The sequence below is a fragment of the Chiloscyllium plagiosum genome, chromosome 24 (assembly GCF_004010195.1).
Source record: "Chiloscyllium plagiosum isolate BGI_BamShark_2017 chromosome 24, ASM401019v2, whole genome shotgun sequence".
Taxonomy (NCBI): domain Eukaryota; kingdom Metazoa; phylum Chordata; class Chondrichthyes; order Orectolobiformes; family Hemiscylliidae; genus Chiloscyllium; species Chiloscyllium plagiosum.
This window is the reverse complement of record NC_057733.1, coordinates 15,629,494-15,646,179: the sequence shown is the minus strand read 5'-3', so window position 1 is coordinate 15,646,179 and position 16,686 is coordinate 15,629,494. Positions and strand designations below refer to the sequence as shown.

At 38.1% G+C, this 16,686-nt stretch overlaps 1 protein-coding gene across 1 annotated transcript in view; it reads left to right on the top strand.

Annotated features, from left to right (window-relative positions):
• LOC122562342 (protein shisa-6-like) overlaps nt 1–16,686 on the top strand; it is a 482,656-nt gene that overhangs the window by 115,507 nt on the left and 350,463 nt on the right. Inside the window, exon 3 of the mRNA XM_043715219.1 lies at nt 10,313–10,423. Coding sequence (XP_043571154.1) covers nt 10,313–10,423 — 111 coding nt within the window. The remainder of the gene's footprint in view (nt 1–10,312; nt 10,424–16,686) is intronic.

Sequence of the window (16,686 nt, the reverse complement as noted above, 5' to 3'; positions counted from 1 at the left end):
ATGAAAATTTATTTTAACAATGGGAATTCACTTTGTCAATAAATTCAACTCCCTCTGAAGGAGAATCATCTCTAAGCTGAACTGTAATAGTTTTACAACAGGGTGGTACGATAGTTCAGTGGTTAGCACTGCTGCCTCATAGCACCAGAGTTCTAGGTTTAATTCCAGCCTCAGGTAATTGACTGTGTGGGTTTCCTCTGGATGTTGTGGCTTCATCCCACAGTCCAAAGATGTGCAGGTTATGTGGATTGGCTGTGCGAAGTTACCCATACTGTATAGGGATGTGGATTAGCTATGGGGAAGGCAGTGTTAGAGGGAAAGAGTAGGGCATGTGTCTGGGTGGACTGCTCTTCGGACAGTTGGTGTGAACTCAGTGGGCCGAAAGACCTGTTTCCACACTATAGCGATTCTATGTTTTTAAGGACTAATAATCCCCAACTAATTATTAAAGTACACTGTTTACCATTAATTTTAAACATTGCCAGTATTGCCAGTTAACTAAAATATTTCAAAATTATGCACAATTAAACTGTGTATTTTATACACAGTGGCCCATTTGAAAATACTTTGTCCAGAACTGTCTGTGAGTTTTCTCCATTACATACACTGTATTATGAATGTGTCCACTCATATGTTACCTCAATTATTCCCGAATTAAACATGGCCATAGGATTCTTGGACCAATTCTTTCTCAAGTCACAGGAAATTTTCAAACAAAATAATAACCTCAAATGGGTTGTTAAAGCCAACCAGGGATTAGTTCATGATGAAGCAGATGGTGTTCATCAAGGGGAGGGATGTTAATGTTGCCAAGTAAAAACTCGTTCAAATTTTGCCACCCAGCACACCCAGGTCAGACACAACACTGACCAGATGCAAATCAAAGTTATGTTCTGGTCCAGCAAGGTGCCTCATGGAATGGAACCAGCTCTTTTGTCCTTCCTAATCAACTTGCTCAGATATGTTATCTCACAATTCTGGGGCAGATGGAACCTGAACTGAGGCCTCTTGGCTCACAGGCAGGGACACTATCTCTCTGCACCACAATAGCCCTGAACCTCCACACTACTTGGAGTCATTCCTAGTGTAAAGGGAGATGGTTATTATAGTTGGAAATCAAACATACCAATTCCAGGGTTTAATTGCAGGAGTTTGTCAGACTAGAGATTTTCTGTATTAATCTGCTTAGAGATTTATGACACACCTCTGGAGCAGGTGGAACTTGAATCTGGGTCTCCTGGCTCAAGAGTTGGAACACTACCATGCTGCCACAACAGTCCTTAACGCAGATGATTTGAGGTCATGGAGGACAAGGCTGAGGTTCCCTGAACTAATTTTACAAAGTATTTGTTTAACTTGCAGAGAAGGCATATTGAGGTTGTTATTCTGTTTGAAATTTTCCTGGAACTTGAGAGAGAATTGGTCCAAGAATCCTATGGCCATGTTTAATGTTTGGAATAATTGAGGTAACAAATGAGTGGACACATTTATAATACAGTGCATTTAATGTAGAAAACTCATTGACAGTTCTGGGCAAATTATTTTCCAGAATGATTATTTTAAAAATAATTCACAGGGAACACTGTTTATTTCGCTATTGGACAATACAAAACTCTAATACTCAAAAAGCACTTCTAAATAAAAATAGACACATTATAAATGCAGTGTGACTGCCAATATTTTATCTTATCGAGTAACAGAGTGAATCTTCTGAAGCAGGCAGTGAATTTGACAAGAATCCAAATGTGATAGTTAATGTTGTGCTGGCAATCAAATTGAGACTCACAGGCTGAGCTGGAGTCCAGGCCGTGGCTAGGCCCAAGTGCCTGCTCTGGTGGCTGAGCATTCCAAACACATTTATGGAGATAAGACTTCAGACTTGGCTGTTTTTAATAAAATATTTTCTGTTTTTTTTTAGATTTCAGTTTTGTAACCAAGGTAATGCCAGAGAATGATGACATTGTACAATTTTAACTGTACTCCTGTATTTGAGTACACATGACAATAAAATCTAATTCTAGTTCTAATTCTTGTAGAGAGAGAGAGAATGGAGGAGGGAAATATATAATGAAATACTTCTGGACATAACTAGGTGAAATATATGAGGCAAAAGAATCAAAGTGCATAGATTATAAATAGTCAGAAGGGTACTGTGCAAGCACCATCAAAGTCCATTTTCAATAAAGGAGCAATTTATTTAGAAAGGATATCATTTGTTGATTCGTCACCGTTGCCATTAGCTTCCATCTTCTTTATGGTTTAAATTATGAATAGTTGGTGGGCATCTGAAATGTCCTTTCTTGTATATTCCCTAGTATTACACATCCTGCATTCTCTGCACATATTGTTTCCCCACTCGTGCATTTTCTACGACTACAAACTGGAGATCCTTGACCCTTAAACTCTACAGGTCTTTAAAACCCAACTTCTTGACTCATGGAATTTGCTTTAGTAATCTTTCCAAGCCTTTCCACTCCCTTGGGATATGACCCCTTCTCTGGGCTTCTCATTTTTAAAGAAAATAATGCAAGATCACCAGCACCAATGGAAAATGAAAATAAAAATATTTGTTTCAAAGTTATTTGTTTTTTAAAAGAAAAATAAAGAATATAGATCAATCCTCAAAGGTTGAGGTATTCACGAGAGATTAGAAGAATCTCATTGAGCATGCAGTATTCACCCAGAGTTTGATGGGTGGGAGCAAGGGGTGAGGTGTCAAAAGGAAATATCAACTGGCAGCCTTCCAACTGATTTCTAAAGGGCATGGCTGCTAGGCATGGCCTACTGCATGTGATGAGGGAACCGACAAAAGAGATTTAAAAAGCTGCTTAAATTCACCAATTTATCTTGCGCAGATCATTCTGTCCATGACAGTATCAATAAGTGTGATGACCACACTGACTTTGTGAAGACAGAGTTCTTTCTTCATATTGAAGACACCCTCCATTGTGTTGTATAAATGGACAAGACTTCAAAAGATTCAAGCAATACAAAATATGCCGTCCGAGATGTCATGGACCATCAGCAGCAGGGGAATTGTCCCCATATGCAATCTGTAACCTCATGGTCTGGCATATCCCACACTCTACCATTCTCAGCTAACCAAGGGTCTAATTCTGGGTTCAGTGAAGAGTGCAGGAGGTCTTTGCATGATCAGCACCAAACAAATGTAGAAAATGAGTTGTCAACCTGATGAAACTGCAACACAAGACTATCTGTGTGCCAAACAGAAACAACAGCCGTGCAATAGGCAGTGCTAAGTGATTCTAACCAATGGATCAGATCTAATCTCTGCAGTCCTGCCATATCCAGTCATGACTGGTGGAACAACTAATCAACTAACAGGAGGAGGCAGGTCCACTACTTACCCTCAATGCTGGGGAAGATTCAGAAATCAGTGCAAAAGATAAGACTGAAGCATTTGCAACAATCATCAGTCAAAAGTACCGAGTGGATAATCCATCTCAGCCTTTTTTACTAGGTCCCAGTACTACAGATACCAATCATCAGCCAATTTGATTCACTCCACGTGATATCTAGAAATGGTTGGAAGCACTGCGACCTGCAAAGACTATGGGCCCTGACAACATTCCAACAATATTACTAAAGACTTGTGCTCCAGAACTTGCCACACCCCTGGCCAAGGTGTTCCAGTAACCGGACCGGTATCTACCCGACAACATGGAAAATTGTCCAGATGTGCCCTGGACACAAAAAGCAGCACAAATCCAACCCAATCAATTACCACCCCATCAGTTTACTCTTGATCACCAATAAAGTGATGGACGATGTTATGACTGTAACTTCAGTTTACCAAGTCACTTGCTCACTTCATCCCCTGCACAACAAAAGCCATTCATATACAGAGGAGCCTCGATTTTCCGAACGATGCAGGCAGGGAATATCTTATTTGGATAATCAAATGTACGGATAACACAGTTTAGCCAAGCATTGGGACCTTGTGATCTCGCCGGATAATCTGAAATTCAGATAATCAATTGCCGGATAATCGAGGTTCCTCTGTACTTTGACATGATTTATAATCAGTATTATGCATGACGATATCTTCCTGACTTAAAATCTCTGGCTGCACATTTGTTAGTATTCTAATCTAAAAATGAACAACATAACAATTAATATATCAAATGTCCTGCTAACGTTATTTTCTTGGAATGCAACTGTTCATTTTCCTGTAAACTACTGTGTCTGCACCATAGTAATTATTCTCCCTGATAGAAGTCATGTGTTTTAATAAAAGAGACATAATATTGAATAAAACAAGCCTCCGTAAAGCTTTCATGGGAAAATGAATGCCATGCCGGAAGCAACTGAGCCATACTGGTTAGGATGTTCTCTGTTTCACTTCTGGTCTGTCCTGAATAATCTGATTTAAGCCTTACAGCGATCAGGGTATTAAATTGACATCAGAATCCTCAGAATACAAAGAGACAAAAAAGGCATTTAAAGCTCCTGTTCTTCAATGCTACGTAGTACAATGATGGGATATATTTCTTAGTTAGATTAGACACTATGGCCAAAGAGGCTTGTCACTGTTACTTATGTTTGCTTTCTTCTGCATTACTAATGAAAATATTGTTTATTTCAAGTATTTAGATAAATTGTTTCTTCATATTTCTTAAGAATCTAACCAACAACTACCTCATCATTAATAGCTCAACTTTTATACTTTCCTTAATCAACATTTTTAACCTGACCATCTCTTTCAGTTTGCATGGACTTCCCATGATCCCTTCAGTTTGAAAATTGTCAATGTGAAGTTTGATTTGGTCTTTAACTCAAACATTTATATTCCCTGCAACAACTGTTGACTCAATAAAGTCCAATTTCTGAAGATGGCTGCCATTATCAGACAACCAGTAAAATATTGCTTAATGGTGAGGGTTTCCAAATATCTGTCTTTTCTTCAGGTAAACTGTGCCTCTCATTCTCTCTTTGGCCTGAATTGTCAATACTTTTCAGTCAAGATTCACAGCAGTCTCTCCAATTTCAATCAATTTTTCTTAGGACTTCAGAACTCTGCAACCCTAAACCTGTACCATTAATTCCTTCCATAATCTTGAGGTCCTCCTTTGTAATTCACATCCCCAAGAACCTGAGAACATTTACAGCACAGATAGAGGCCACTTATAGGATGAATGCAGCTCCAACAACAAATCAAGAATCTTGACACCATCCAGGGTAAAGCAGCCTGCTTGATTAACACCGTATCCACAAGAATCCACTCCCTCCACCACCAAGGCTGTGTAGCAGCAGTGTGTACTATCTACAAGATGCCCTGCAGAAATTCACCAGAGATCCTTATTCGGCACCTTCCAAATCCATGACCACTTCCACCTAGAAGGACAAGGGCAGTGGATAAATGGGAACACCACTGCCACAAGTTCCCCTGCAAGCCACTCACCATCCTGACTTGGAAATATATCATTGTTTCTTTAGTGTCACTGGATTAAAATCCTGGAACTCCTCCTTAACAGCATTGTGTGTCTACCTACAACAAATGGATCACGACGGTCAAAAAGGTAGCTCATCACCATCTTCTCAAGGTGGGTAATCAGTGCACTCTGTGCCAATAATGTCCACATCCTATGAGTGAACAAAAAACAAATGCAACTAGTTGGGTCCATGCTCGTCCCCATCCTATTCCCTTCACCAGAGCTCAGAAATGTTTTTCCCTTCATGTGCCTTTTCACTCTCAGATCCATGGGGATTGTTTATCATTATGGGCTTTGATGCAAAACATTGCCATCTCAAATTTGATGAATGATTTAAAAGATGAGGTAGAATCATAGGGCACAATTCTCCCCAACATGGAGATGATGAGAGAGGTTGCAAGAAAAGGAAATAATTAGGAGAATTGGCTGTGGTGAGTGCATTGATTCATTGGGTTTGCGCTAGATATCAATGATACACAGCAGCTATAACAATGGAATATAGCCAATGTTCTTCATTAAAGAAAAATAATTTTAAAACTCCAAAAAAACTTTCCCGTACAATGCTTACAACCACAAGTGAACCCTTTAATGAGGACTTCTCTGAAAATCAGACCAGAACAGACAAGCAGCTCACTCCATCGTAACTTCTAGTTGTTGATCAATCAACCTTCCTGTGCTGTCTAAATTTTTACTGTGAGGGCAAGTTGCTTGATACACTTTCCATACAAAGAAGCTATGCATTCAAAGTCTTGACATTATCCAGTCTCTAGCAAATGTTCAGTTTGGCCACTGGTAAATGTCACAGATGTGTCAGGTTTTCCATGTCAGTTTCATCAATTAATTATTAAAACTTGCTTGTGTCTTCTTGGAAAGATGCTCTTGCATTTAATGAGCTTTGACATAAAACGTAGTTTGTGCTTGCTGGTGATCACTTTCTTATTGTCGTATCAAACTTATGATACTAACACCGCATGACAATAACACATCCAATGGATAAATAATCCACATTATCACATCTAATTCACTATCCCTGTTTTAAACAAAACTTCAGCTTTTCCAAAATTACTGTAACAGTTCGATCCGTTACTGCTGAGCTTATACAGTTGGTTCTGCTATAATGCAGTATTCCATTCTCATGCAATCCTGTAAATCCTGTAAGAGTAGCACCACTTAAACTAATGTGGTCGCAATCGTGTTATAACCAATATACGCTTTAAAAGTTTGCACTTTAGAAACAGTGTCCCCAATTTGTCAATCACATTGTAGCGAATTTGCATTATCGAAATGCACATTATAGCAGAATGACCTGTCCTCGATGTAAACAAACACTCACATTCCTTCAACCAAACAGAGAAACACTTCCAAAAGCCTTGACATTACTAACCATTAGGTCATTGCCAGGTTTCATATGTTATCTCCTGATTTCATTCTAATTTAATTTTGGCTACTAATTTAACTGCCTGTTAAAATTCAGGTTCATATCTATACAAGATACTCACCCTTTTCATGGAACCTCACTCATCATGTTCTGGGCTTCCTCTCAATCTGCCACCAATTAAGATCCCTAAGTGATCAATAAATAATGAAATAATATAAATACGCCCTCCATTTCCTTTAAACCTTTCACCTCTTAACCTAAAATATATGCTTCCGGGTTATGGATTCTTCAACTTAAGATGGAAAAAGCCTTCTTGTCCACTTTGTCTTGATTCCTCATAATTACATACACTTAATTTCAGTCAATTGTGAAATAGTTTGATAGGTTGGTGTTTATAACTAGACCATTCAGTCCAAAAATTTGTGTTTAATCTCTGCAGGAACTTTCTCCCACCTTCAATCACATTCAAACTGAATATTCCTATATTCTTAAATAATTTGTTTTTGTTTTCTACTAAAAACCCTACATTCTTAAACCTATTCATAATGTTTTAGACCTGGTCAAGCCATTGCTCAGACTTCTGCATTCGTAGTGCCAAGTGTCAGTTCAAACAGTCCTTTCCTGAAAGTTACAAATTCTTTGTCCCTGTATCATCATTGTAAATTATTTTGCTATTTCTCTGGAGTTTCCATTGACCTTTTGCTGAAGTTATAGCAAGAAGTCAGAAGAATTCCCCAGGAAATTACTGACCTATATATCTGTTTCAAAAGCTGCACAATCAGAAGGTAAAGTAAATATTGAATATTGTTGACAAGCTTCCAACCAGGGAAGCTTATCACCAGTAAAATGCCATGCACTTTCCAGTTGTCGAGAAGTCTAGAATCAGAGGTTATAAATTTGAGCTGGTCAGAAATAAATACAATACAGAATTCAAGAGAAACTTTATTGTTCAGAGGACAGAATGTCATTGCAAATTCACAAAAAGAAGGGTAGCTATTTCATAGATCTACAAATTGTCACAAGCAATTGGATTTTCACATGTTTTGACGTCTTCGTTTAAAAGACAGAGGCATAATTAATTGGTTTGGTGTGAAAGGGCATAAACATCTGGAGGGACTACTTACTTTTCAAAATATTAACCTGAAAAAGTACTGTTGCATTTTGAGGCTGATTGCTTTATTCCAACACCACTCCTGCCAAGGGAGCACTGGTCACAGTCAATTTTTTTTTTATAATTTAAATTAGTGGATAGAAATCCTGAGATTTGTGCCTGTAATTTTATGACCAGCACTACTACATGTCCCATTTTCAGTATTAGTGCATGTTTGGAGATTACTGCTTGTTTCTTGCTGAAATAATTGCTAAATTGTAACTCAGTTATCATGAATGAATGATATAGAATTTCTGCAGAGGTTCATTTTCCCATGGTTAGCCAGGATTCATTATCCAAATGATTAGGTTTGATGGTTTGTCTCTATCCAGTCGGGTATCTGGATGTTATGCTAATGAAGTAACAAATGTGGTTCCTTTATATTCCTCTGAGATCTTTGTTTTTGATGGGCTTTTACTGTTTCCCTCCCAATGGGATTGGAATATAAAACAGATAATGACACAAATTAGATAGCAACTTGGTTGCAAGTTTGAATCATTTTAGTCTGTTACAAAGAAGAGTCATATTGGGCTTAATGCATTATTTCTGTTTTACTGTCCTCATATGGTGTCAGACCTCCTAAGTTTCCCCAGAACTTTTTATTCTTTTTATTTCAGGTCTCCGACATCTGCAGTATTTAGCTTTTGCTTTCAATTCAGTGTCTGTGTTAAAAGACTTTTTCCCAAAAGTTCAATTAATTTTTTTTCAGCCAGTGCCGGAAAATGCAAGTATTGGTTGCATAAATAGCTTTTTATACTGTTTCTTATATATTTAAAATCAGTGAGGGAATACGTGATATATCCATGCTATCGATGTGTAGAGGGTGTATTTGTATGTTAGGTGTAAAAAGAGCAAACAGTGTGATCTTTTGCACATTTGGAATTTTCTGTGGCAAGATACCAATGTGTGAAATAGCCCTTAAACAATTCTGCCTTACCCAAATATAAGAAGCCAACACTATCACTTGAAATAAATATAAAGGCATTAGAGGCAGTGTAGACAAGATTCATAAGAATGACTGCATGGTTAGGAATATCATTTATATAGATTAATTAGTTCCTGGAGTACAGGATTGAAGATGTTTTACTGCCTTGGTGAGATCTCACCTGAATATTGTGTACAGTTTTGGCCTCTTCACACAATGGAAGGTGAATTTTGGGAATTCTTTACCCAGGGGTAGATTCTAGAAGAATCTATGCAACAGTTTCTTCCCCCAAGCCATCAGGCTCCTTAATTCTGTATGATCGGAGTCTTTCCCATCTGAAATTCTTTCCACAACTTTGAATTGCTGCGAGAATAATGTCTATTAATTATCATTCTTTTATTACACTGTAATTTGCATGTTTTGCACTTCTTATGCACTTTATGCCACCCTTTGTACAATCGTGTAGTTTGTGCTGTCGATGTAGCACCTTGGTCCTGGAGGAACTCTGTCTCTTTTTTTTACTGTATCAGTTGTATATGGTAGAAATGACAAATAAAATCTACTCTACTCTACTCTATTGATCATGTTTAAGACAGCAATTGATAGATTCCTGGAGACTAATGACTTCAAAAGAAATGGGAATAGAAAAGTAGCATTGAAGGAGATGATTAGCTTTGATCTAATTAAATGGGAGAGCAGGCTGGATGGGCTAAAAGGCCCACTCATTTTCTTATGTTCCTAAATTGAAAATATTTTCCTCGGAGGAGGATGGGATTTAATATAATGGAGATATCCAAAATCACAAACAGTCTGATTAGAGTAGATAGGGAGAAACAGTCCTGATTGACGTAAGGATCGAAAACCAGAGTGTACAGATTTAAGGGAGTGGAAGAAGCAATGAAGACATTTTCCCCCAAAGAGTAGTTAAAATTTGGAATGCACTGCCCGAGAGTGTGGCCACATCAGGTTTAATCAAGGCATGGATGAAAGAATTGGTTTATTATCTGAAAAGGAAGAAGGGAGGGTTACTGTGAGACAACAGGAGAACGATACTCAATGGTTGGTCACTTGGAGAGCCAGTGCTGAGACAATGATTGAATGACTGTAACAATTCTGTGAATCTGATCCTGCATCTCTATGACCTTCATTTATGATTTGGCTGTAGGGCAGTTGTTCGCTGGCTTAATTATATCCATATGATGTATGCTTGTTGATGTTTTGCCACTTAATTTGGACATGGTCTATGCAAATAGAAGCCATCTTAATTTCCTGATAATCAACTTTACACGATAAATAAGTAATGGTTCATAATTGCTGTGTGCAGATGCATCCATATACCTATTAATGTCTAGCTGTGCCACATTTAATATAATGGAAAATGTGAACACTCCTTCTCTTGCTAACAGGACTACATGGAAAAGATTCAAGCACCAGTCATGGCTATCGTAGTGGAGGACCAGACTTGCATAACTTCATTTCTTCAGGATTTGTGACACTGGGACGAGGACATCTCAAGGGTACAGTAGAAACCACTTCTTTGCAAAAAGCGCTTCATGCTTATAATCTGCCGTCCACATTCCCGCATGATGCAATGTTTGTGTGCCCATTAGAAGGAAAGGGAATTTTAGTATAGATTGTCAGAGGCACAGGACAATGAAAATGAGTATTTGAACACATATGCAGTAATAAATCTATTTCAGCTTCTTGTGTTGTGATTACAAAGCATGGGATTCATTTATTATGTTGCTGGGCTTTGCATCAATAAGCCCATCCAAATGGAAGACAATGTTCAGCAGGAGTGCAGTCAATTTGTAGCAATGCAGTTGCCTGTTTGTATTAAAACTGACATGTTGATGCAAAAAAAATGTAATGCTAATATCGCACTGTGAGATAATAAATATATTTGTTCATAATTTACAACAAGTAAGATACAAGAACTTCCAGGTTGCAGCTGTGTTTTCAGAAAAGAGGTGCTAGACACAGGACAGGCATTTCCTTAAAGTACCTAGTGTGTTTCCTAGGTATTGATAATAGATGATTTTTACAAAAGCAGGAGGGAAGGAGTCATTTTATATTGAGAGAAATTCATTTCCCTTTGCCTTGTGAAAACAATAAGAATGGTGGGTGTTGGGAATTTCCAATTCTGTTTTTGCATGTTCTCAAAGTACAATTGTTCTGTGACTGTCCCCTTTCTGACCATCCCTGTGATCCTCAGGGCAGAAAGTAATCCTCTGCCCCCTACCCACTCCAGTGTTTCAAGGGCAATATATCCTGTCCTATTCGTTTCAGTGATTCACAATGCTCTACATTATTCTCTGTACATATTCAACACCATGATTTTGAGATTCTTAGCCACTCCCTCATGATAATTACTGCTTGTAATCTTAACCCTGAATTGGATTGTAGGATTGATGGAGTATCATAAAAGTCAATACTTATGCTAAAATGAAAATCTGTAAGCACGACCCTATTTAGTATTTGGAATTGGTATCGCTGTTTAATATAGCAGTTTAATTTCCTTTTTATCTCACACAATACATTACATGTAAATTCAATATTCATATATATATATATTATGTACACACATATGAATAAGATGCTTACAGACATATGCAAGGATATATTTATTATATCCAAATTGGTTCAGAGATAATTTATTAATTTACCATTTAGAAGTGGTGTGTTTATCATGGTAGAGTTCTGTGTATTGGAGTTTCAACATTATTGAGCGCTTATAGGCAAATACCATGACAAATATTCTGTGCATTGTCACTGCTAGTGAATCTTCTTCTTGCCCTGTGGGTCACCATATTATAGATGGTAGTGTTGATGAAAACATTTGCTGAAAGAATGTTTTTTATGAGCTGTTTAAATGCCTATTAGAGTACTGTGATTTGCTTGATTAATTGTGGAGACACTGAACGGAAAATCAATTAAAGGCAGAAACCCAGGTCTCTATTTTACTTCTGCCACTTGCGTCATTAATCCTTTACCTTATCTGTTTTAACATTACCATAGTCTTCAATGCAAAACACTAGTAACTGTTACGTAGAGATTTTATTGAGAAAAAATGCAGGGATCTTAATAATTTTCAGAATTTTCCACAGCCCATGATACAGATTTAGAGAACTGCAAAAGCAGGAGCGTGTTTCGAAAATTTTGCAAAGGTTTAGTTGCATGGTCACATTGATTTTCTTGCAGGCCAACACTCATCATTTACTTACAACTTTACAAAAGTAGGGGAAGGGGAATATCTCAGATTTTCACAAAGCATATAGCTCCTCCAGTTCTAGTAGTTTGGGATCTAGCTAACATCATATTTGTGAAACCGAAAGCATTTCACTGCCAATGAATACAGTGGACCAAGAAAACTTGTTCTTCCAGCCTTAGTAGAACTTAACAAAATTCCAGGATTGGCCTTCAACATAATGGAAGAATTTCAAGTATCAATTTACACAGGGATTTTTAAAATCTATGTTGAATGATATGCAATAATATAAAAGGTGCCACTCATGACTGATTGGCCCTTCACTGGGAGAACGGAAATCCTAATGGAAGTGGGGTCATTCATTTCTGTATTGCACTGGTATGATGGTCAGTGGATCAAAAGAGTTTTCATTGTGATATTTTCACTAACTGTCCATTACAAGTGTTGCTTTAGTGTCAGAAACAGTAACATCTGTTTAAAAGCTTTTTTTTTCTCGACTATAGTGAATGAGTTTGTGATCAGAGCATTTATATGTTCCTCTGTTAGCAAAAACAACTAAAAGTCAAAAGCATTGACATGTCACTAAGCCTTATTGAAGAGTACAATCATTTACAACATTATGGACCAATTACTGTTAGGCTATTGGTGCCTCTAAAGGGTAAATTCAACAGCAGCTTTTTGCATGTTTGAATCTTTAAGACAAGAAGGAAAATTGACAAAAATATATCTGTGACAGGTCAGTCCAATCTGATTATTTGAAGCATGAACACCAAATGTTAAAATGTTAATGCAATCAAATAGCAAGATTTATAACATTAATTCATCATTAAAATGGGACAGTGAAAACAGAGGGACTACAAAAGAAAATTATCAGGTTAATCTGAAGTAAAATAGCTAAAACTAAGCAAAATGTTATGTTAAAAGTAAAACCTAAGGCTGAGATTGGAAACACAGATGATTGGCGAATAATGTGAAATAGATGATTTTGATGTGTGTTTTCATCAACATGGTTAAAAATCATACAACACTTGGTTATAGTCCAACAGGTTTATTTGGAAGCACTAGTTTTCGGAGCACTAGCTATCAGCTACCTGACGAAGGAGCAGCGCTCTAAAAGCTAGCGCTTCCAAAGAAACCTGTTGGACTGTAACCTGGTGTTGTGTAATTTTTAACTTTGTCCACCACTGTCCAACACCAGTACCTCCACATCATGGCTTTATCAATGCCGGATTAGGTCACAGGAATAACCTGGTTCATGATGTTTGACTTGTTTTGTTGTCTTTTAGAATATTAAGTCTGATATTTGGTGAACTCTATCTGTATGACTGAGATTGTATCAGACCCAATATTTACAAAGAACTTCTATTCTGGCAAGTTTAATCAGTGCATGTGAGCCATGCTGAATCCAGATCTGAAGTTTGCCCTTTGTTGATTGGCTGCTTATTTAAGCACAGTGGTGATCAAGCATGCAACTGACTTCAGTATTCCCATTTTAGTCAGGGTTCCTACTGCTGTTTGTTATCAAGAGGCCTTTGGCAAAAGTGCAGATTTGTAAGTGTCAGATGCAGTAATGGTTAGCCATTGCTGTCAGTTCTGTACTGAGAACCAGAGGGTGCAGATTTGAAGTGACTCACAAATATAGCAAATGTAAGGTGTAAAAAAAAACTTCTTCACTTATAAATATCTTGGGTCTGGAAATGCACTGCTTGGAACTTTGATTGAGGCATAGACAATTAAAGCATTCAAAAAAGCAATCAGTGATTAGTTGAAAAAAATGTTCAAGGGCAAGGTGGGTGAATGGAACTGAATCTACATATTCATTGGTAGGTTGATGCAAACATGATGGCCAATTGGTCTCCTTTTGCATTGTAATAATTCTGTAATTCTGTGAAGTAGTTCATTGACAGTAATGGTCAAAGCTCATGAATGAATAATGGCTGCATAAACAGGGTGTGGGGATTGTCTATGACATTCCCACCTTAGGCGTTAAAGTGGGATTTTGGAATTGAATTCATCTTAACAGAAATACATGAATAAGAGCATTGTGGACGTACCATCACCAGATGGTCTGCAATAGTTCAAGAAAAGCAGTCTCTTCATAGGGCAATTAAGGATGGACAAAAAGGTTTGCCTTGCTAGTGATACCCACATACAACAAAAGAATAAAATCAACCAAACTTAGCTGGCTTTGGCTACCAATCCTGAAATTTCCCACTCGCCTTGTCTGCCTTGGTTAAAAGGTACTCTGATCTTTGCAATGTTTGCTCAGGGCTTGTGTGGGAAATTACATGATGGAACCAGTCCTCCAATCTGGGATTCAAAACATAGTGACCACATGGGTGGGAAGGTAGTGAGATGGATGGTTAGAACATTCATTTTGATTCTCTAGGACTCTGTTCTAGTATTGTCAGAAGCAGTTAGGCACTGTATCCCTCATCCTTCACAATCTTCACCCCAGCTCATGGCACCTTTTACTTTCCATGCCAAATCATGCCTCCCACTTAAATCCTCCCAAGACTACCATCCCCTCCATGTCATGTTGATAGTTACTCTCCCTCTATCCACCATAGGCAAACATTAGTCACCATTTAGAGATGGGAAAAGTAAACTTTTATCTCTCACATTGAATATGAAACACTTCCCATTCATACAATTCATTCAAAGCTTTTGAAGTAGTTAATCTCTTGTAAAAACGAACAAAATTCCATTCAGGCCCCACATCAAAGACATCTAATACTTAATAGCTATTTAAATTGCTAATTGAATACTGAACTTCTTAGTTGTAATTATAATCTTTTTAAACTCAGACAATCATCCATAATAACATGCTAACAGGTCTTGGGTAAATGCTGATAAATAACTCTATAATAATAAACAGGTCTATGCAGCAGATGTTTGGGGTGGGGGTGTAATTCAGACTGGCTGCCTCTCTTTTGTACTGGATGTCCTTGGAGAAGAGAGTACTCACCATCCTGACTTGGAATCATATCGCCGTTCCTTCACTGTCATTGGGTCAAAATCCTGGAATTCCCTTCCCAATGGCATTGTGGGTCAACCCACAGCAGATGGAGTACAGCGGTTCAAGAAGGCAGCTCCCCACCACCTTCTCAAGAGGCAACTAGGGACGGCCAATAAATGCTGGCCAGCCAGCAATGCCCACAAAATGAATAATTCTTTAAAAATAAAAGACACGGTGTCCACAAGTATGCCCAAAGCTTCCCATGATCAGTGAACTACACAGATTAGAGTTCATCACTACTCATCAAAACCATTTTTTCCTAAGACCACAAGATGTAGGAGCTGAAGTAGACCACTCAGCCCATCGAATCCACTCCACCATTCACCTAGATCATAGTTGATCTAGTAATCTTCAACTCTACATTTCTATTTTTTTCTCCATAGCCCTTGATTTCCTTACTGATTAAAAATCTGTCTCTCTACTTGAATATTTTTAATTGCCAAACTCTACAGCCTTCTATGTTAATTTTTCAATCGGAATTTTCTCTATTTACAATACTATAAGGGCTGTTAGATTGGTTTTGTGGCTCATTTGTTTCTATTGTATTGGAAAACTAATAATTCTAATTATACTCTACTGTGCTGCTATTTATTTTAATCTGTATCAAACAGCCTGTTAATAAAAGCACCCCTACCGTGTGGAAGCAGACTACTCAACACTGACCCTCCAAAGAGCATCCCACCCCGACCCAACACATCCCTGGACACTATGGGCAATTTACCTAACCTGCACATCTTTGGACTGTGGGCAGGAACTTGAACACCCAGAGGAAACCCATGCAGACATGGGAAAAATTCCACACAGTCACCCAAGGGTAGAATTGAACCCAGGTCCCTGGTGCTATGAGGCAGTAATGCTAACCACTGAGCCATCATGCCTCCCTTGTTGAGTATTTATTTTAAATCCTCAAAGATAGCTGCAGCAATATTTTTGCCCGTTTAAAGAGCAGGGGATTGAAGAACACACCTGATCATGATAATTATCAAGAATTTATTAACTCCAGAAAAGTGTTTATGCACATTCCATGAATTCATGACTCCCACATCGCCCTTGCAATGGCCAAAAAGTGGTTTGTTTAAGCTCAGCTCCGAGTGCAGATGGTACTTGGAATTTTTGGGTTTCTTTCCAGTGTGAATACACCCTAACCCCCTTCTACTAGGAAAAATTGGAACTGATAGAATTTGGGTAAGATTTGTGCATCTGGGAACTGCCCAACATTTCAAAGATCTGCAAAATGTTTGCCGATGATACGAAGTTAGGTGGACAGGCAGGTAGTACTGAGGAAGTGGGGAGGCTGCAGAAGGATCTAGACAGTTTGGGAGAGTGATCCAGGAAATGGCTGATGAAATTCAATGTGAGCAAATGCAAGGTCTTGCACTTTGGAAAAAAGAATGCAAGCATGGACTACTTTCTAAACGGTGAGAAAAGTCATAAAGCCAAAGTACAAAGGGATTTGGGAGTGCTAGTCGAGGATTCTCTAAAGGTAAACGTGCAGGTTGAGCCCGTGATTAAGAAAGCGAATGCAATGTTGTCAATTATCTCAAGAGGGTTGG